Source organism: Scleropages formosus, chromosome 3, assembly GCF_900964775.1.
Source record: "Scleropages formosus chromosome 3, fSclFor1.1, whole genome shotgun sequence".
NCBI lineage: Eukaryota > Metazoa > Chordata > Actinopteri > Osteoglossiformes > Osteoglossidae > Scleropages > Scleropages formosus.
The window spans coordinates 24,087,130-24,107,308 of NC_041808.1; the positions used below are offsets into that span (position 1 = coordinate 24,087,130).

The 20,179-nt window shown below is 45.5% G+C and overlaps 2 protein-coding genes across 3 annotated transcripts in view; one reads left to right on the top strand and one right to left on the bottom strand.

Moving 5' to 3' along the window:
- Positions 1-8,965, top strand: part of slc10a7 (solute carrier family 10 member 7) — a 61,360-nt gene extending 52,395 nt beyond the window's left edge. Inside the window, exons 11-13 of one of the 2 annotated variants that reach the window (XM_018756269.2) lie at positions 4,580-4,725; positions 5,716-5,767; positions 6,135-8,965. In XM_018756269.2, the coding sequence (XP_018611785.1) occupies positions 4,580-4,725; positions 5,716-5,736 (167 nt within the window). In that variant the 3' untranslated portion in view covers positions 5,737-5,767; positions 6,135-8,965. The remainder of the gene's footprint in view (positions 1-4,579; positions 4,726-5,715; positions 5,768-6,134) is intronic. The other variant, XM_018756268.2, reaches the window with a different exon arrangement.
- A 1,426-nt stretch (positions 8,966-10,391) lies between these two features.
- On the bottom strand, positions 10,392-20,019 carry reeld1 (reeler domain containing 1). Its single transcript, XM_029250167.1, has 7 exons — positions 19,979-20,019; positions 18,963-19,161; positions 16,621-16,843; positions 15,527-15,660; positions 13,372-13,513; positions 11,578-11,641; positions 10,392-10,979 (listed from the first exon to the last, which is right to left on the bottom strand). The coding sequence occupies exons 2-7, from the start codon at positions 19,156-19,158 to the stop codon at positions 10,392-10,394; spliced, it is 1,347 nt and encodes a 448-aa protein (XP_029106000.1). The 5' UTR covers positions 19,159-19,161; positions 19,979-20,019.
- Positions 20,020-20,179: the final 160 nt, after the last annotated feature.

Below are 20,179 nucleotides of genomic sequence, written 5' to 3' on the forward strand. Positions count from 1 at the left end.
GATTATCCCTGTAATTAAAAACGTAATGTGTCGTTTGTATTAGTTAATTGTTATATTGAAGTTATAATTACACTGCAGTTAATATTAACACTGTTGCCTTCAGCCATTAGATGGGAATGGCAGATTTTGTTTAAAGGAACAGTTTTTGAACCACAATGTTAATGGATGACTTCCATATGTACACAAAATTTGTGTGTGTGCGAGCGCATGCGTCCGGCACATATAGCTGTGGCTTTGTACATGTGTGTATGCAGATGTCAGCTGTCTCCCCCAGTGGAATATGTTCCTGTACCCAGAGGGGGGGATTTGAAGAGGAAAGTGACAAGTTTATATTGTGTTTATACTCTTTATACTGTGTCTGTGTGTCTTTGCTTGATGTAAACTGTGTAGTTCATTATTGTGCAATGTGATAACAAAAGCAGTGACCTGATTGGGATGTATCCTGCTGATCTGACAGCCGGCTAAACACAAAGCATCTTACTGGTAGAAGGTTTACAGTGTGAATGTACATTCAGTGCCTTCTGAGGGTGAAGGTGTTATCAGAGCACTCCTTGTCTAGCCCTGGAGTTCCCCACTGACCTTGTACAGCGTCTCTGGGGTCAGTTTGTTCCCTGTAGCCCAGAGCCACACACACAGTAGGGCACTCATGCCTGCTCCGCCCCTACTCATGCTCAGGACTATGCTATTTACCCTGAACTCAGATAAACTCTCACATTTGATGGCGGAGCACTTCAGCCTTCGATTTCTCCATTTTTAAATAATGACAAGGGTGAATAACAAACATCCATTTTCACCCCCCTCCTTGCTTCTTTTATTTTGGCCTGTTAAAATTTCAGCAGACAATAAATTGAACATGCAAAGTCCATCAAGTTGTTATTTTTTTCTTTATTGACAGCTCATTGCGATTTAATTGCCAGGAAGTGGGAGCTGCAGTTGGAGAGGGTATGAAAAGTGCATCACATTCACCAGGAGGAAAGTAGCACTCAGTGAGCGTACTCTGTACAACAGCCACCACATGACACCCTGGCCACTAGCAAACAGAGAACAGACTTTTCAACAGCCTGATTATTATTAGTTTTAAATAGTAGGCTTTCTTGTGGAAAGCTGTATTGTTTTAATAATCATATAAATATATCTAACATATCTGTTCTTCAGTACAATTTACACATAACACTTTGTCTGTCATTAATATCTGAATTTCAGTCTAGCAGTGAAGATTAATTATTAATTAACTTAGCTGATACAGTAAATCATACAGTGATTTACCGATTTATACAGCATGGTAAATTTTACTGGGTCAGTTCAGGGTAAATACCACGCTCAAGGGTACTTGCAGCAGGAGGTGGGATTAGAATGTGGGTCCTTCTTTTGTAACAGCTCTGTCCACAATGCTGTGTATGCTGTCTCTAACAGTTGTGAATAGTGCTGTATTGTATACTTTCAGACACTTCAGGTTCTCAGCTGGCATTTCTGAGATGTGCTCTGTCAGTCAAAGCTAAAATACCACAGTGTGACACATACTCTGTAAAGACGGTGGCCACGTACACCTGCAGTCCTGACACCAGGTTCAGGAACCTTCTCAGTTTAATCTTATCCATACAGGTGAGTGTAACACAACACATTGTGGTGTGAAGAGAAGCTCGGGAAGCATTTTTAAACATTTTTGGTTAAACAAGGTTTTTATAGCTGCAGAGTGACACTTGTAGGATGGCATTTGGGGTTCCCAGGCTTTCATGTAGCACTCTGAATTATAAAGCCCGGTGCTCTAGTTAGGCACTGTGAGCTGCATAATTCTGCATGTCAGTTCAAGCTGAAGAAGAACCACAAACAACATGACCGAAGCGACAGAAGTACATTTGTTCTTTATGCGTATTTGGCTGGGTAACAATGGATTTCCATCTGGCTCTTCAGGGATGCCTGTTTTTTTTTTTTTTTTTAACTTCTCAGGATGTAATATGACGTGCAGTTTGTATCTGCTACTAATGTATTCTATTTTAAAAATATTTTTTAGAAATGTCATAGAAATATTTAAATAGACTTGGGAAGTGTTGCATTCCTGTGTCTTTTGTCTCATTCCATTTATACTTTACCATGGTGTAAAATGCTATAAACACTGCAACAACAAAGTATGGGGAGGTGGTCCAGTTATTGGTGCTGGAACTCAGTTTAGACTCACTTTTCTTCTGAAACTAGATATGATGGGGGGGACAGTAATTGCTAACACGGCTGGAACATGGATGCCAGCCAGTGTTGATATAAACTACCTTCATTGTTTCACATCCGGTCAGGAGGGACTCGAGCTGGAAGGAGAACACCATCTAAGAAAGTTAGACCTTGGACACATTTGACAGATGTCGCTTAGAAGCCCTGCTATGGGGGTGGGGGGTTGTGTCAACATCGCTTGGGCTCTTTCAGACAGATGTCATGGAAATGTGGCCGGCCCTGCATTAGAGAGCTCCCCAGCGCTCCGAAAGTGCCTCTCATCTGCTTGCCGCTTGCTACCCGCCGCCTCCGTCCGAAAAGTAGAGCCCATTTACAGCACGCGGGCCGTAACGGCTCTCAGCACTACACTGCACGTCACAGACACCCTTTTTATTAATCTTTCATAGCCACTTTTTTTAGGTGTCCTTCCAAAGCCACACGTCACTTCGAGGAGCGACAGGAAGTGACATGCGGGGTGGTGTGGGGACATTAAAATTAATGTGCGAGTCGCAGCACCACAGTGATAGCGCAATGAAACCCTCCTTTGAAATGTGTCTGTCCTGTCCCCCTCTCTGTCTCTTTCAAACACATCTCTGTTCTGTCCTCACCGGTGCTCGGCTGCACTTTGACATCTTCACACGCTTCTTTTCGTTCACTTTTACTGCATTTTCTGTAGATTTGTCCTCAGCTTCATTTTAATCTGTGTTAAATGTATACTGTTTAATAATTTTCAGACGTGAGGTCATTCCCCTAGGTTTATTGTGTGTAATAATTGCAATAAGACATCATAGTTGGTCTGCGGATGGACTCTCAGACCACCAGACTGAGGAGCAAAGCCTCTTTCTTGGCGAGAAAATGGTAGGAATAGCATTGATCCCAGTATACCTCAGTTTGTGTACTAGTGAGAAAATGGGAGGAGCCACATTAATCCCACTTTGTCTTAATTTAATTCCTGTATTGAAATAGAAGCTACAGTATATTAATGGTATTTTACATCAACCCAAAGAAAAACATGGAACACACAACAAGACCCTGTATTTGTTTAGTTACACTGAGAATTTATTGATTGCTGTGTTCTGTTATTAGCTAAGTGTCTCTCTGTAAAACCGTTTCCGCCGGCTTCTGAAAACTGCCCTGCTCGTTCATGGTGTGCTCTGGGATGCAGCTCTTGTGCGCTCCTCACTTGTGGAAATTCTCCCTTTTTGTCCAAACTGGAAAAGAACCAGAGATGAACAGAGCCAAAGTGCATTTGTACAGTGAATGTATTTGATGAAATTGTGGATGTTAATATTTCATTCTACGCTCACTACAATTCTTACAATTCTGTCTCGTTCCTGCTTAGTTTCGTCAAGACTGAAATTGTTTTTAGCCACAGATAATTTGCGCCGCCTGCTGCAAAGTTATGTAGCTTGTGCAGTACACGTGGATCAGCAGTAATAAGTACAGTATTATAATGTATAAATTTTAACAATGTTATAGCTTTTGTAAATATACGTAAATTACATAAACCTCAGTGTAGGTTTTTTCGTAGGTTCTTTTTTGCAGAATGAGAAATCTAGAGGCAGCTGACGCAGATAACACATTGACTTTATTAAAAATGGATTATGTCCCATTTGAATTCAGAGTATGCTTCACATTCTGTAAGCCCTGCTGTCTCTTTGAATAATAAGAACTGTCTGTTGTGGGACAGTCTGTTTACAAACTGTGGCTCTGTAAATTAGACCTGATTCTACTGGAGCACAACCTCTTGTATAAATATAAATAATATATAAATATTAGATAAATAATTCTTATTGCTGAATAATTTATGCATTTTAGGATTCACTTCAAGACAGAGAAATAAAATGCAGGATAATATTGCTTGGCCTTTTTTATTGTTGGAATTTTTCAGGAATGGAAAGAGCCAAACTTGTGACCCGTAAAATGATTAAGTTCAAATCCAACCAGATGAGCTGCTGTTGGACTGTTAAACTTGGATGTAAACCTGTGTTGTCTCAGCAACTTTGCAGAGCAATATTTGTGTTAGCTGTGTGTGTGTCCTTCAGAAAAAAATAAATGTCCTTAAACCCTAGCTAGTTAGTAATGACAACACACCACTCTTGGGTTGTGGGTTCAAATCCAGCTCATTTCTTTTTTTTTTTTTTTGAGTTTTCACATTCCCCCTGTGTTCACATGGGTTTCTTCCCTCAGTCCAAAGGCAAGTGTTCATATGCTTTAGGGGAAGTGGTGGCTCAATATTGCTTGTAGTTTGCATCTGATTGACTTGTGATGGACTGGCGTCCAGGGTGTACCCTGCCTCACACTGTAGGCTTCCTGGATAGGCTCTGGAGCACTGCAACCCTACACTGGACAATGAGTTACTGTCATCTCTCTGCAGGGATTCCCATGCTGAAGATTGTGTTTGAGGGTTTTGAACACCTCTCTCTCATCTCTGTGCCTTTACTCATCTACCACCCTGCCCAGATCCTCCTGGGTAGTGTCTTGGTCCCAACCATCAAGTCCTGGATGATCACCAGACAAAGAGTAAGAGATACACAGACAATTACTTTTATTCATGTAGCTGATGCTTTTCTCCAAAGCAACTTACAGTGTTAAAATACCAATAATTATTTACCCTTTTAAACACAATGCTACAGCATTGTGGATTGTTTTTGTGTATATAGAAAACAAGTTCACTTATTCACTTTTATTCTTTTTTCAACAATGTGTGCAGTGTTTTATTATTTTCCAATGGTGTAATATTTTAGTGTAAGCTGCGGTGCTTCTTCTTTACATTGTTAATGTTTCCCCCAGTTAAGTGTAACGAGTATTACTATCAAGTTGTTAATTTGCATACAAGATGTTCTTAGGCGATAGTTTTATGGTAGTCGCTGCTGCGCTCTCCTTTTTAACAATTCAGTGCTGCCCTTATTAATGTCCCTCCTGCTTCATTTCACTTAACAGATCCATAGTGTGTCACTGCAGTGTAGCTGCTGTAGGTCAGGAGGGTCATATTGGTGGACTACGATTAATGCATATTTAAAAATTAAAGTCTTAATTACAGTTGTATTAATCACCTGAATTAGCACATGTGAGCCATGGTTCAGTTTTTCCTTTCTGTTTGAGTACAATCTTAAATGCCCTTCAGATTCAATTAATGCCCTTCAGTGTAAATGTGTTCTTCAAGTCATAGGCTGAGGACCCCACTAAGGGCAGCAGGCAGCGTGATGGTTAAGGACAGGAACTGATTAACCGATTAACTGGTTGTCAAGAGTCCTGGGCGCCTTCTGTTGTACCCTTGAGAAGGATGCCCTGCATTGATGAGTTAATATATCCAGTTGTATAAATTATACTAATATACTACTGTATTATACTAATTATTGCTTAGGCAGCAAAAGTATAAAAGTAACCATAAGGATATTAATAACAGAGAAGGGCCATAATCAGAATCTAGGGGAGCAGAAACTTAAAGCTTTGATTTTGTGGAGTCTTACATTGTCTTTTCCTTCTGATGTTCTTATTCTTTTTTCTTAGCCAACTGTTTTATTGAGATAGGAATGTTTTCCAGCACTACAAGAAGCATTGTGTAAGTAAAGATGTGGAAAAGGGGTCCCTACAACCATAAATAAATTACCTTACTGGCTGCGGTGCAGAATGAATTAATCAATATTCAGTCAGAGAGTTTTGATTATGAAAAGTACATCTGTTATCATTTCACTTTTTGGGGGTGAATTGATTGATTGACTCATTTTGAAAAGCTAACAAAAAGGTGAAATGATAATAAAAAGCTCACTTGGTGGCAGACAGAGGTGGGATTCCAGGTGTTAGGAACTGGTGGTGGTGTGTTTCTCTGGGACTGAGGAGCAATTGGCACGTGGGCCCTCTCTGTCTCTTCCTCTTGTGGAACATGACTGAATCTTTGCTTACGTATTGTTTTCCCACGTCTTGTGCAGGCTGTACAATTAACGAAGCTGCAGCCCATCTGACAGAAGATACCTTCTCGCACAAGCCGAACCAACGGTCTGACCCAAAGCGGCCTAATCCTAAACCTGCCACCGCCTTGCCTCCGAGCGGAAGTGGGTACCGCTGCTCAAGTGCCTTCTCCCGACCCTCTGGGACACCTCTCACCTCACCTTGGCCTGGCTAGGCTGTTCGATGACAAACTCTCTCACTTCCTGCAGTTATGAAACACATCTTTTTGATATCATATGCTCATGTATGAGTGATGGGCAACAGTGAAGTGTCTGATGAGCCCGTACTGTGAACTAACTAGTGGCTCAACACCAATCGCTTTCACCGTCCTCGGCGCTCTGATTGAGACAGACTTGTGGCAGGGGATTTTTTTTATACCCTTTCTTCTTTTTTTCATTTTCTACTTTTTTGTCTCTATATGACAATCTCTTCATCTGTAAAACCATCACATCACATGCAGTTCCTCGCTGGTTCATGTGACATTTGGTGGCTTTTGAAAGCTGCAGGCTGGATGTCTGTGACTGGTCACACCATGAGCAGACGGTTGTCCCCGTTTGTGATGCGTTATTCTGGCTCCTTCTTTTTCCTCAGAAATTCTGTGACCCTTAAACAAAGCTGCCTGCGACTGGTAAAACATATCAATTCGCTGTTCAAATAACCCAAACCCTCCCATAAAAATTCAAAATTGGTTCAAATAAAAGTTTGTTACCCCACATAGCTTTGCACAGCTCACTGAATGTAGCAGGAGTTGTTCTAGAGCTCAGGATGGGAGGACAGAAGGTGTGTCACCTGCCTTTAGTCACTGTATTTATAACCTGCTGCACCAGAGCAGCTGGACATTCCTCCCTACAGCTCTCAGACACGTGAGTCCCTTCGCATTAAGCAGCAGTAGCATTAGTGTGTCCCATTAGAGGTTGCAGCACAGAGGCGAGAGGGAACGCGGCTCAGTGAAAACGGCACTGTGGTACACAGTGTGCCTCCTCACACACTGTTTTAACAACCCCAGGTCAGGAACACTGAGCCTGGAAAAGTGACATTGTGATGTTTCTCGTGTCCTTCCGTACAGCTTGTAATGCCACCTATTTACTGAATGAGGCTGTGTTTGTGTATAAGGCCTCCAGCAACTGTATGGTCTTCATCATGTGAAGAATGTCAGTCTTTTATGCAGAAAAATAATAGTAATACTGCTGTAGTGCTATTAACATTTAGTATTCCTAATTACCATCTGTTAAAATAAGCCCAAGTTATAAGCATAAAATTTACCCTGTTTCCACCTTAAATATTTGCTCATCCAGCTTGGGAAGAGAGACAGAATACATAGTATTATGTAAAAGTAAAGATGAGTTCTGGTGTTGTTTAGACCTCAGAACGGTTTGCTTTTGATTGGCACACAATTCTCTCCTATTTTCTTTTTTATAAAATGTCACAGCCAGATGAACCTTTTCTTTTTGGGCTGAAAGGACATCCATCATGTAAATCCAGTTGTTCAGGTGACAGATGGAAAAAGTCACTTTGCTCTATTACATTTTTGCTGTATAAAGACTACTGCAGATAAATATCATAACACTGTGAAAATGCTACCTTTTTTTGAAGAAGAGGACCAGTCTTTGACCTGTCTGTTAATATCTATATGTGTATCTGTATGTATTTCCCCCAAGGCCACTGTTCATTGCAGGGAGTACGTGACCAAACAGCCTCCACCAAGCACCTGCCTTATTTTTTGCCTTTTTTAAAATTTGTTTAATTCTTAATACATGTGGATGTTTTGCCTCAGTTTCTCAGCTGAGCCCTGCAGGGGTGCCATACCCCCCACCGATTCCATTTGAACAAGTTAGTATAATTATTTCATAAGAAGTCTGTCAGGTTTAAACTTCTTTTGTGCCGTTAGTTTTTTAAGACCAGGGAGGGTCGGGTTCAATGGAGGAGCAGTGGTCCAGCCTGGCGACGAAAGATAAGCGTGAAAGTCTGCATCCAAGAAGGCCCTTCCGTGTCCATGCAGCGACCGGTGGGCGATGGGATAGACTCGTCGCACCTCTCCTGCAAGGGGCGCTCTCGTGCACAGCGTGTCTGTGCACAGGTGAAAAACGCTTGGTTTGCGCTCCGTTTACAAGTAAGGATCTCTGGGCTCCACCTGTATGTGGTGTCATGGTGCTCGTTGGAAAAAGACACTTATTAAATGTTCCCCTCTAATTCACAGTGCTGGTTCTGCAAGGATGATTCAGTTAAACACCGGTGCCAACAGGCCTGTTTGGGCTTTTATGTGTTTTTACGCTTTCATGACACCGTCTATTCAAGGAATCAGCTTTTTGGATCCACCTTGAACTTGCACTTCCCATTTGACTGTTTGTGTAAAAACATTCCTGCTAATACATTCCTCGTCTGTAAGCCCGTCTTAAAGAATTCACAATCCTACACTTCACACCTTATTCTTCAGAGGGGCTCGGTGAAAAGTCATTTCTTCTATGTATGTTTGTTTGTTTGTATGTTCCTGAACGGACAATGTACTTCCAGGAGACTCATATGAGCGGTTGTTTTTGCACTAAGCCACAGAAAAGTGTTACTTTGGCTGCTAGTGTGTGTGACAGAAACTCAGTGTTTATTTGGTCACGCACATACGTCTTTCTCACCAGTACTGCAAAACTTCTAAGGATGGAAAGATTTAGAATGTACTGTTTAAGAACATAAAAGGCCGCAGCCACCAGCTAGTTTCTACTGTAATTATGAATTACAGATATAAAATGTGGCTTATTTCCTGATTATGGATGTTCCCGAGTTTCACCCAAATGCTCAAACCAAAAGACCCCATGGACTCTTCTAAGGTCTGTTTTACTTCTTTTTTTTTTTTTAAGTAATATTCCTAAATGAAGGGAGTGTGTGATGAAACAGGTTTTTTTTTTTTTTAATTATTATTTGTTTGTCTTATCTATATGAATGTAGTTTCCATTCAATTCCCAATTCAAGAGCTACTGCTTTTTTATAAACTTCATAAAAACATGTTTTGGAGAGTGTGAAATTTGTTTTTTTTTTTTTTTTTTCCTTCCCTTTCTGTTTTATCGAGCCTTCCGCTAAAGTAGAGATGTTACCGGACAGAACTGCTGTCAAGGTCTGTGTGTTTGAACTGAAATGATGTGGACAAAGAGGCAGTGTGTGCGCTGCACTTTGATGCCCTGTACCAATGCGCCCCCTACTGACCAAACTTTGAACAGTTCGGCGTTGCAGTGTTTCACCATCACATGGCTGGTGCGTTAATGAAGCCATAGCATCTTTGTTGATTTTCATTCCTTGTATTTTTGTAAGCACAAAGAGAATTTTTTGAGATGAGTTATGACAAATGCAAAAGTACTTTGTTTTATACTAAAAGCAGTGAAAGAAAGAAATGTAAAATAACATTTGTGGGTTAGGGTTCTCTCCTATTGAAATAATGGTATAAATAAATGGAAGCTGTAACACATGTCTTGTAAATTAATCTAAAATTAATCGGACATACAAATTAATTTCCCACAACACAAAGTCTCTCAAAGTGTGTTTTGATGAAAATGATATCCATGAAAGACTCCAGAAATCACCGCCTTTCTTGGGTAGTTTTTTGGATTAGCTGGAAAAAAAAAATTAAATCAAAAATATAAGGCATGTTTATTTTCATTTTCACACACATTTTCAGAACCGCTTTGTCCCATATGGGGTCGCGGGGAACCGGAGCCTACCCGGCAACACAGGGCGTAAGGCCAGAGGGGGAGGGGACACACCCAGAACGGGACGCCAGTCCGTCGCAAGGCACCCCAAGCGGGACTCGAACCCCAGACCCACCGGAGAGCAGGACTGTGGTCCAACCCACTGCACCACCACACCCCGCATGCATGTTTATTTCACTGGAGCAAAACAAAAAAATAAGCAAACAGCAAAAAACATCATTATTAACTAAAAAGTCATAATTTTATTAAGAAAGGCAAAAGTAAGGCAAGCTTTTGATCAAAAAATCAGTGCACATCATTCTCTCCTACTACAGGAAATGCAGTCTATGTCACTGAAGTTATTCATACAGCGAGTGTGTGTAGTTACCTGGACAGGCAGGCGAGGGCTGCTGTCAGTTAAAACACACTGAGAAGCCAATGAAGAGACACCAGTAAGTGGACAGCAGGGGATGTTATATAAGTAAAGGGACCATCTCTGCCTTAGTAAAGAATATCTTCGTCTTGTGTGTGTGTGTGTGTGTGTGTGTGTGTGTGTGCGTGTGTGTGTCAGTTACCCACAGGGGCAAGGACACTGTACTCAGCCTGCAGCATGGCGAAACTGTCCTGGCGTATCTTGCGTACGTGTACCAGGTCCCCACACTCCTGCATGTGTGCGACACCAGCGGTGGGCTGGTTGCCGAGGGAGACGACCGTACGCTTGCGGCAGTGCTGGCTGAGGATGCACCGCAGTCCGGCCACCAGCGCCATCCCAAGGCCGGCCGCCAGGCCCAGCAGGACGCCCAGCTCCGTGCCGCTCGGCCAGGGGTTCCTCCCAGGGATCCCGTCCCCCTTTCCTACTCCCGTCCCCTCCCTGGGTGGTCCCACCTCTCCCCCTTGGGATATGTTCTGGTTGAAAACGACGGTCTTCTGCCTCCCAGAGCCCTGCCTTGCGGCCTTGGTGACCGGGCTCAATGGCTTCGAATGGAAGCGCTCCGGTGGCTCGGTGGCCCGGGAAGTGAGTCTAGCCCTCATTCTGGTGGAGGTGTCAGCCTCAGGGCGGGTGGCGATGAGCAGGCTGTGCTGGGCTAGCCAGGGCTCCGCAGCGCCCTCCTGTGGGCTGGATGGTGTCAGCACAGGCTCCTCTGTGTCCGAGCCCTGTGGAAAACATCCTGTTCCTTTGAAGGGCCGTGAACTCTGAGACAGTGTGATGCTAAAGTGAAGTGACGGAGCAGATATTGCCCTGGAAATGTGCACCTCAATAGCCCGGTAACAAGATTCATCTTTCCTTATCATCATCATCATCATCATCATTGCACTGCAACCCTGCTCAGGACAAGCGGTTACTGAAATTCGATAGATGGATTATTATTATTATTATTATTTGTTGTTGTTCTTTGACACTTTTCTTCGAGGCAACTTGCAGTGTTAACCTTGTGCACTAAGCTTCTTACAGTGATTCACCCATTTATATCACAGGGTAATTTTTACCGTGTCAAGGGCACTAGAAATGGAGGTGGGATTTGAACCCAGGATCTGCTGAGTTCTGCCCCCCTATTTTGTAAATAGTCATATAATACATGCAATAATGTTTAGAGATAATGGAGGCAAAGAAGGGGAGAAAAGAAACACAGAAGAATGACTGTCTGTACCCTGGTAAAAACTGTGAAGTATTGTATGTGCTCCACACCTTAGCCTTTTCTCAGCTTTATACAGCCAACCACCCAGAGGTAGTTACTGTGCCCCGGGTGCTTACCCCTCTGTCCCGGTGACACTCGTGACACGGCTGCGGTGTTGTGTCGAACCCAGGGCTGTGAACCCTGCAGAAGAGCAGCACAAGGTGCTGAGCGAGCAGTTCGGCGGTTCGATCACAGCGACGCACAGAAAACACTTGTCCGCTGATTATTTTATGGCCTGCGGCATTTAAGGACTCGTGGTTACAGGATGCAGCGCTGTCACCTGTCGGTGTTCAGAGTGTTGCATTGTGGGTGTTGATCAAGTGTCAATGGTACTGCAACGATCCTTTTTGGGGGCCACATTGAAATATCAGTGTAAGAGTTTAACGGTGGACACATTCAAAGAGTGACATTGTGACTTCTGGGTCATTCAGCCAAGCGAACGAGTGTGTGTTCGACATCGTTTATATGCAGGTTTTTACACTGTTTACACTAAGCAGGACACAACGAGCTCGGCGCTGTAAAATGAACGTTTGTGTGACAGACACTTAGTCACATGCTGTCTTGTTGGTCAGTTAAACTGACCAGTCGGTCTCAGAGGAAAAAATAACATGTATTTCCCTTCACTGAGCTGCCAGATAACAGCCAGATCGCTGTATAAATTAGCAAATGTTTTAAAAACATTTGAAAACGGGGGGAAAAAATGTGCACCATATTACGAGCTACACTGAGCTGTAAAATTAATGTTGATCTATCCAAACAGTTTGAGGCTCGTCTAGACGCCTACAGTGTGTTTTATTGAATTGTTCCTAAAACTGAAGCCAAACTGAATCAGTTAGAAGTGAACCTGGATTAATTGATCCCTTAGGCCTACTTAATCGCTCTTATCTTTTCAACAATTAAGACCATAATTGTGGTAATAACTGTTTAATTGGAGTAATGACTACTTAATTATTCATTGTATGATTAAAAAATTAAGAAACAGTATTTGCTGATCTTTTCGCTGTTACAGATAGTGTTCATATCACACAAATTTGCCTTAACAATTAGCAGTGACAGGGCTCCTTAGAAAAGTGTTTGCTTTAAGTATTTTTTAAAATCATGCAAGGATTTCGATTAACAGCTCAGCCAAACATAATGAACAAAGAGCTCGGCTGGAAGGAGCCCAACGCACACGGGGTCCCCAGGAGCAGTGCTGTAGAGCACGCGCACACACACACACACACACACACACACACACACACACACACACACACACACACACACAACAAAGACAAAGGAATTTATGTGTGTCTTTGGACAGCAAATACTTTAGTGCTCTGTAACAGTAGGGATGTGTGTGTGTGTGTGTGCACGCCCCAGTATTTGTCTAAGTCTTCGGAGTACTAGCAATAATATACCCCCAACATACCCAACAATTTATTTGTTTGCTTACAATTTTTAACCCATTTTACTGCAGGGTAATTTTTACTGTGTCAGTTCAGGGTAAACACCCTGATCAAGGGTACCACAGCAGGAGGTGGGATCTGAACGCTCTGAGCACTCCAGTGTTCACCACATCTCCACTTCTTCCACCACTGGTGACACACGTTAAACCTTAAGACTTTTATCCATATTGCTGAAAGTAACAAAAACAGTGTAAAAATAACATGTACTCTATTGTCTTGTAGTATGAGCCAATGTAGCCAAGATGCCTGTCTTGCCGCTCTCTGTTCTGCCTCTCGCATGCTCTAAAAAATGGGTTAAAGGTACAACTGCCCTAGTGTGTTGCGCCCCCTGCAGGCCATGAGGAGTTTAGCAAGCTGCTATGCCAGGTCTTCGGTGGCCCCCATGGAGGGTGGGAGCGTGTGATCTGGACAAGCAGAAGTACGCACCCTGCCGGCTCCAGGTTGGGGGTTACCGTGGGCGGGACGGGGTCCTCCCAGGGGGCCGTGGGGTGTTCCGTCCTGTTCTTCCTCTCAGGTGTCCCGGGGGCCCCTCCCTCAAGGAGCACCCCCCAGGACAGAGGAGCGGAAGCTGTGGACGCACAGGAGGACACACAGTGGGACGCGGGAAGGGCAACGGGAGCCGGCGATGTCCAGCCAAGGCCCGTCTACATTTACCCAGACAGGAAGCGCTCAGGTCCACAGGACGCCTGGAGGCCTCATGGTGTTTAAGTTCAGGGCTTCTGCTCGTCTTATTAACAATGAAGTCCACACATGTCCTCTGTGCGTGTGCAGCCACACACTGCCCTCAAGAATAAGGAATACACACACACACACACACACACACACACACACACACACACACACACACACACACACACACTTTCTGAACCGCTTGTCCCATACGGGGTCACAGGGAACCGGAGCCTAACCCGGTAACTCAGGGCGAAAGGCCAGAAGGGGAGGGGACACACCCAGGATGGGACGTCAGTCCATCACAAGGCACCCCAACTGGGACTCGAACCCCAGACCCACCAAAGAGCAGGACCCAGTCCAACCCACCGCGCCACTGTGCCCCCCTATGAATAAGGAATAACTGCACTATATTAATTTCTGGCACGCTACTTTATTATGTCGTTGCTGAGCTGACGTGTATCTGGAGTGACTTTACTATGAGACCCATTTATACATTGGGATATTTTTACCGCAGTAATTCAGGGTAAGTACCTTGATCAGGAGTTCTGCAGCAGTGGCGGGGAGTGCAGCTTGAACCGGCAACCTCTGCCTGCGAACTGCTACACAGCCAACTGTTTTTGCACTATGTGACATTACCATTTGGCATCTTTTACTCATTCAGTCTTATTTTACATTCTTTTTTAACTTCACTTGCTCCATTTTGGTTTGGCCTGAATACACAATTGGTGTCATTTTTGTTTTATTAAATATATATTTGATACATGTATTTAATTAATGTGAACAGAGACCCTTTGCTGGTAGAATTGATGAAAACAGCATCACTGCACCCAGATGTTTTCCTGTCTGATGTCAAAGTCTAATATTGTTCTTTTCATGCATTTTCCTTTACTTCATTTTTAAAGTGGATATTTTGCTTGTCCTTTGTCATATAAAATATGTTGATTTAAAATTTAATACTGCTATATCAGAGGAAGGGCATAAAATGCAGAGACCCATTCAAGTATATCTGTAAAAGATATGGAAATTATAAAGTAATAATGAAGAAATTTCAGTATAAGAAAAAATATAGTTTTAATTCCATTTGTATTCTTTTTCTTTGTATTATTTTATTTAATGCTGCCATTTGTTAATGATTTATGCGGGACCATGCGGTCGCTCTGGTTTCAATTTTAATCTAAGTGATGCCTCACACTTGGTTGTGTAAAGAACGCGGGGATTTGCTGTCAGAGCTCAGGCCTCCCTGTGTTTCGGCCCTCGGAGAACGGCAGCGCAGCGACCGGTGTTGAGCAGTAGCGGCGTGTGGCGCCAGGGGGCGCCCCGCACACCCCCACGTCTAGTCCTCACACTGGTTCATCGTGGGCCCTTTCACGGAAAGCTCGTCTGCTTAGTATGTAGTTTCACTCTTACAGAGTCCGTAATGCTCTATAACGCAGTCGAAAACTGCGAGAGTATTACGGAGCTGGTCCAGTGGGACAGGAGGGGGGCGTAGTGCTTAGTGCTCTCACCTTCCACTCAAAGGACCTGGGTTTGAGTCCCACCTCCTGCTGAAGTACCCTTGATCAAGGCACTTTTCCTGAATTGATAGAGTAAAATTTGCCCTGCTATGTAAATGATAAATCAGCGTGAAGTTACATTGTTAGGTAAGTCATGTGAATGAAGGCAGATAATGATCGATCTGTTCACTGCATAGATGTTGACTTTACTAAACGTTCTTCCAGGTTTATGTAACGAATGTGCTGCTTATCCCTCGTTTACTGTCCTTCGGAGGAGTTTAAAGGTGAGAAATGATAACTCCCATCAGCAACAGCGCTACTTTCGAACGGAGATGTTTGGCCAGGTGTTGAAAGCCACAGCGTCTTCCCCTCCCCCGGCTGCGTCGTCACGGTGATGGCACGATGCGTTCCCTTACTGTAGGCTCCCCCTTTGGCTCCCGGCGTGGCTCCGGTGGCGTCCCCCTCTGCGGCAGGCTGCGCCGTCACGTCTCGCACCGCGGCTGACTCCACGCCCGCCCAGTACACGAAGTAGGACTGTACCACCGTGACGCTGCAGAACAAGGAGGTCAGACAGGTGACACAACACTTCTTCAAAGCACAACACACCTCTACCCTCACCTGTACTCCACTTGTACCCCTATCTGTACCCCTATCTGTCCCTCCACCTGTATCCTCACCTGTACCCCTGTCTGTACCCTGTAGTTGAAAGTTAAATAAGTGACTGAGGCTGAGTGTAAATGATGTGATCACTCAATGTCAGCGTGGGACTCAACAGTTCCCTGGATCTTCAGCGTGGTGCAGAATGAAACACACATCACGCACTAGTCCAAAGGACAGTCCATACCAAAACGCCAACATACGAAAGCAGTATAATAACAACAAGCAACAGAAAGGCTTTCTCCTCATCCTATACTGAAACTCTTCATTGTCCTTGTCACGTGTCCTGGGTTTCAAACTCTCCTGGCCTCAGGACTGAGATAAACTTCACCGTGGTAATTTACAGTACACCGCTGTGCTGGGAACACAGGCGAGGCAGACATATTTCACATCACATGTTCGACACCCTACATGTTTTTCGGGTAATATTTTGACAATTGACATTGATTAGTTAATAAGTCACAGACAAAGATGGACCAAGAGTTCGGTGTCGGGGCCCTTCAGTGTCCTCAGAATCCCATTCGTCCCTAGACAGTCCTCACTTTGTTGTTGTTGTTATTGTTGTTGTTGTTATTATACAAGCAGCAGAGACACTAATAGCTGCAGCTGAATGGTTTTTGCACCATTAAGCTCTTGTGCAACGTATTTATTGTATTATTGCATTTCTAATGCTGAAATTCAAAGTGTGTTAACACCTGACTAGTTTAAAAAGGTAAGTATTGATTCAAGGGTACAACAAGAGGACCCCTACTTGGGTTCGAACCAACAACCTTCTGGTAATAAAGGATGTCCTCATCCACCGTGCTGCGGCGCAGGCCCACGGTCCCCCCACCCGTCTTTCTAATGGTCTTACAGGAATCGCACGTCCCCAACGGGCCAGTCCGGCGCCTTCCACACGAAGGACAGGTTCCGCTTCAGCAGCTTGTCGGCGTGGGTCACCGTGTCGCTGTCCTCCACGCAGCCAAGCAGCCGCGACCCCGGAGGCGTGAGCACGAAGGCGCCCGACACGCGATCATCCGCCAAGCTGCGCGCCTGCAGCAGAAAGCCCATGAAGTCTCGTGTGCTCCTCAGGGCCACTGCGTAGACAAGGACAAGTCAGAACTCTGCTGTCCCTGAACTCTCTACACGGGACCGGATCCGTGGGTTGAATCCACTCGGACCCGAAGGCATTCTCATAGCCGTTCCCATCGCCCAGCCCAGCAAAAAAAAAAATAATAATAATAATAATTTATTTATGGATATATTTCGAGGATGTTGTCCAAGTCCCACCCTCAAACGTGGACTAATTAAAGAGAACGGAATGTCTTCTATAAGGTGCATCAGGACTCGGCACCGGAACGTACAGTTCGGGGGATACGCTGCAAAAGCAAATGTCCTCTGGAGTGGACAAAAATGAACAGCTGTTTCTCAGTTGGGGCGCGGTGGGTTTGACCGGGTCCCGCTCTCCGGTGGGTCTGGGGTTCGAGTCCCGCTTGGGGTGCCTTGCGATGGACTGGCGTCCCGTCCTGGGTGTGTGTCCCCTCCCCCTCCAGCCTTGCGTCCTGTGTTGCCGGGTTAGGCTCAGGCTCCCCGCGTGGGACAAGTGGTTTCAGATTCTGTGTGTGTGTGTGTGTTTCTCAGGAGGGGGATCTTTTTAAAGGTGGGTCCCATGCGACAGGCATTAGCTCGGTTCCTCCCAACGGCCAGAGACAGGCAAACACATGAAGGCCCGCGCACCGAAACCCGCACCACGTCCTGCGTGTGCGATGGACGCTCCTGCACCTGAATGAGCGTCGAGGTTTTTTTTTTCCCCATCTAGAAGTTGCGAAGCTGCGGCTGTTTACTTGTGCTGTGGATTTCTCACTGCCATTTAGAAAGTTAAAAAGGTCAGAAGCACTTAGCAGGAATGCTAATTAGAGCCAGAAGCCATCTGTTTTACACGGGCGACCAAAAATTACGTGCGACAGTTCTCCCCCCCCACCTTTTTTTTCTATAATTTTAAGCAAAGCAAGTCACTTCTGTTAAAAGCGGTTGCCAAACCAATAAATCAAAAATACATCAGACGAAATCAGTAAACATGTAAGAGAGAACAGGAGAAAAGAGGCAGGCAATCGCATTAAGAGCCTGGCCAAATGCCAGCCGCACTTCCCACCATCTATCACCGCGCGCAAATTGGCACTTGGAATATCCTAATGGAGACTAATTATCTGAGTGCAACATAAGTTCATATTTAATGTCGTTCTTAATTATAGGCCCATCTTTAGAAAGAAAATGAAAAATCTCAAAGATTCACAAAGCCTCATATTATACTGTTAACATTGGTTCACGGGACCAACGTATCTCGGTGTAGGTGGATGGTGGATTCCTTTTTCCGGGCGGGGGATGGGGACTGACCAGTGAAACCGGGGGGGGGGAGGAATGTTTGTTTTTCGGACAGGAATCTCGAGGAACAGCGCTTCTACACGCGCTGTCCGTCAATCCATCTGTCCATTATCAACAACTGCTTGCCCAAGTCGTGGAGGTCCGGAGCCTATCCTGGATGCACAGGGCGTGAGGAAGGACGCAACTCCATCACAGGGCAATCAGACACGCACACACACAGTTGAGAATGTCAGTCACCAATTCACATGTGACACGTGTCTTTAGACTACAGGAGGAAAGCGACACGAACGAGGGGAGAACACACAAACCCGCTATAGACTGAGCCGCATTCAAACCCAAGTTTGAAGGGCCTACGACGCGTGAGGCACCGGTACTCCCTGCCGTGCCACCGTGCCACCGTGCCGCCTGTTGTTCTCACCTATCCTTAATTCACTGCATGTTCAGGCACAATTAGGCAGCACCGCGGTAACGTCGGTTCACACCACCGCAACGAGCGCTCCCGGAAGGCCGGCCAGCGTGAAATGCCACGTTGTTGATCCCTCCAGCTCGAGCTGAAGCGAAAGCCTGTTCTGGAATGGAAACGTGCGACGCGGCTGAACCCCGGCTGCGTGGACCTCATCGGGCTCTTTCGAGACACGGAGGGGCGGTTGAAATTTCACGGCCAACCAAACGTCACGTCGCGGGGCCTAAACCGCGTACGCGAGTCACCGTGTCCTAATGTTTGGGCACGAGCGAAGTAACGGAAACGGTTGCGTTTATTTTGCGCTCCGGGCGGCTGGCCTGGCGGTCCCGGTGCGGAAGGTCCCTCCTGTCCCCGCAGGCTCGGACACCCACCCGCCACCGTGTCCCCAGGGAGGTAGGAGCGCGTGTGCGTGTGCAGCGTGACGTAGGTGCGCCGCGGGTCCTGCGGCTGGGCGCGGATGTGATCCGGCTTCATGTGGGCGCAGGACGCCCGACCGGCCCCCGTGGAGAAGGCCCGGCCCGGGACGGTCACGCTGAGGGTGAGCGCCACATACAGGAGCGGCTTCATTGCCTGCGACAGACACACACACGCAAAGGAAAAGACTGAGAGCCCAAGCAGAGGGTAAGCAGTCCTCACTCCCACACTGGCAGCTTGTTGCTGCTCAGACACTGAACCTCAGAGATGGTGTTCGCCTTCAATAATCATCATTATTAACATTAATCGTGTCCGTTTTTGCCCACCGATTATTAATATTTTCATCCCATGTCCAAGGTGACTAAAGCAGCTCAGCAGAAGCTCTCCAGCGTTCCCACGCAGCACGGTGCGTGACGCTCCTACCCCCTTGCGTCTCCCTCAAAACGCTCCCCGGCACCTGCCGCGCGCACACTGCACGTGTCGGAAATGGACCCATCGCCCGATTCGAGCGGGATATTGACGACAAGGAGAGGCTCGGCAGCCGACGGTAACCGTTCCGTCGCAGCGCGCACCTTGGACTTTTGAACGTCCTCTGCAGAGGACAGTCCGTCATGCAGCGAGTGCCCTGAAGGTCAGCTATGTGTGGCCGAGTCGTGGAGGAGCTGCTCTGCGAAGCGGCGCACAACAGTGAGTAATTACTCAGAATTACTACATAATTAATACAGCAACATAAAAAAGTGCAATAATTTGACAATAACTGGTGTGGTCTGTGTCTGATTATTTTAATGCTGACAGACCACTGACTTATTTTAAATAAGATCCCATATTTGTTCAACGTGATTTACTCATACAGTCGACATAATCGTAAAAGGGTGAACGTAACTGAATATTTTATCTCGGACTAAGAACTCTGCAGCGTTCAGCATTTTGACGGCCTCTGTTAATTCCCATGATCGCAATGAAGGAGTCTTACCTTTGCAGTGTCTTCAGTTCGGCGCTGATGTGTGAAGTGTGTCCAGCGTGAGCCCACACGCAGCCGGAGGCGTCGCGGCCCCTCCCCACCAGGAAGTGCGACAGCTGTGGCCGCACACCTCCAGGAACTTCCTGACATCTCATCCTGCTACGGTGATCCCGCCGCCGTCCTGCAGCCCTCCCACACACACACACACACACA

Bases quoted from the DNA above. Each gene is read 5' to 3' on its own strand.
- reeld1 (XM_029250167.1), bottom strand. From the start codon at position 19,158: ATGAAGCCGCTCCTGTATGTGGCGCTCACCCTCAGCGTGACCGTCCCG. The intron at 15,661-16,620 runs GTAAGACCATTA...CTTGTTCTGCAG, and splicing joins GTTGGGGACGTGCGATTCCT to CGTCACGGTGGTACAGTCCT. The intron at 10,980-11,577 runs GTAAGCACCCGG...TGTTTTCCACAG, and splicing joins AGTGTCACCGGGACAGAGGG to GGCTCGGACACAGAGGAGCC.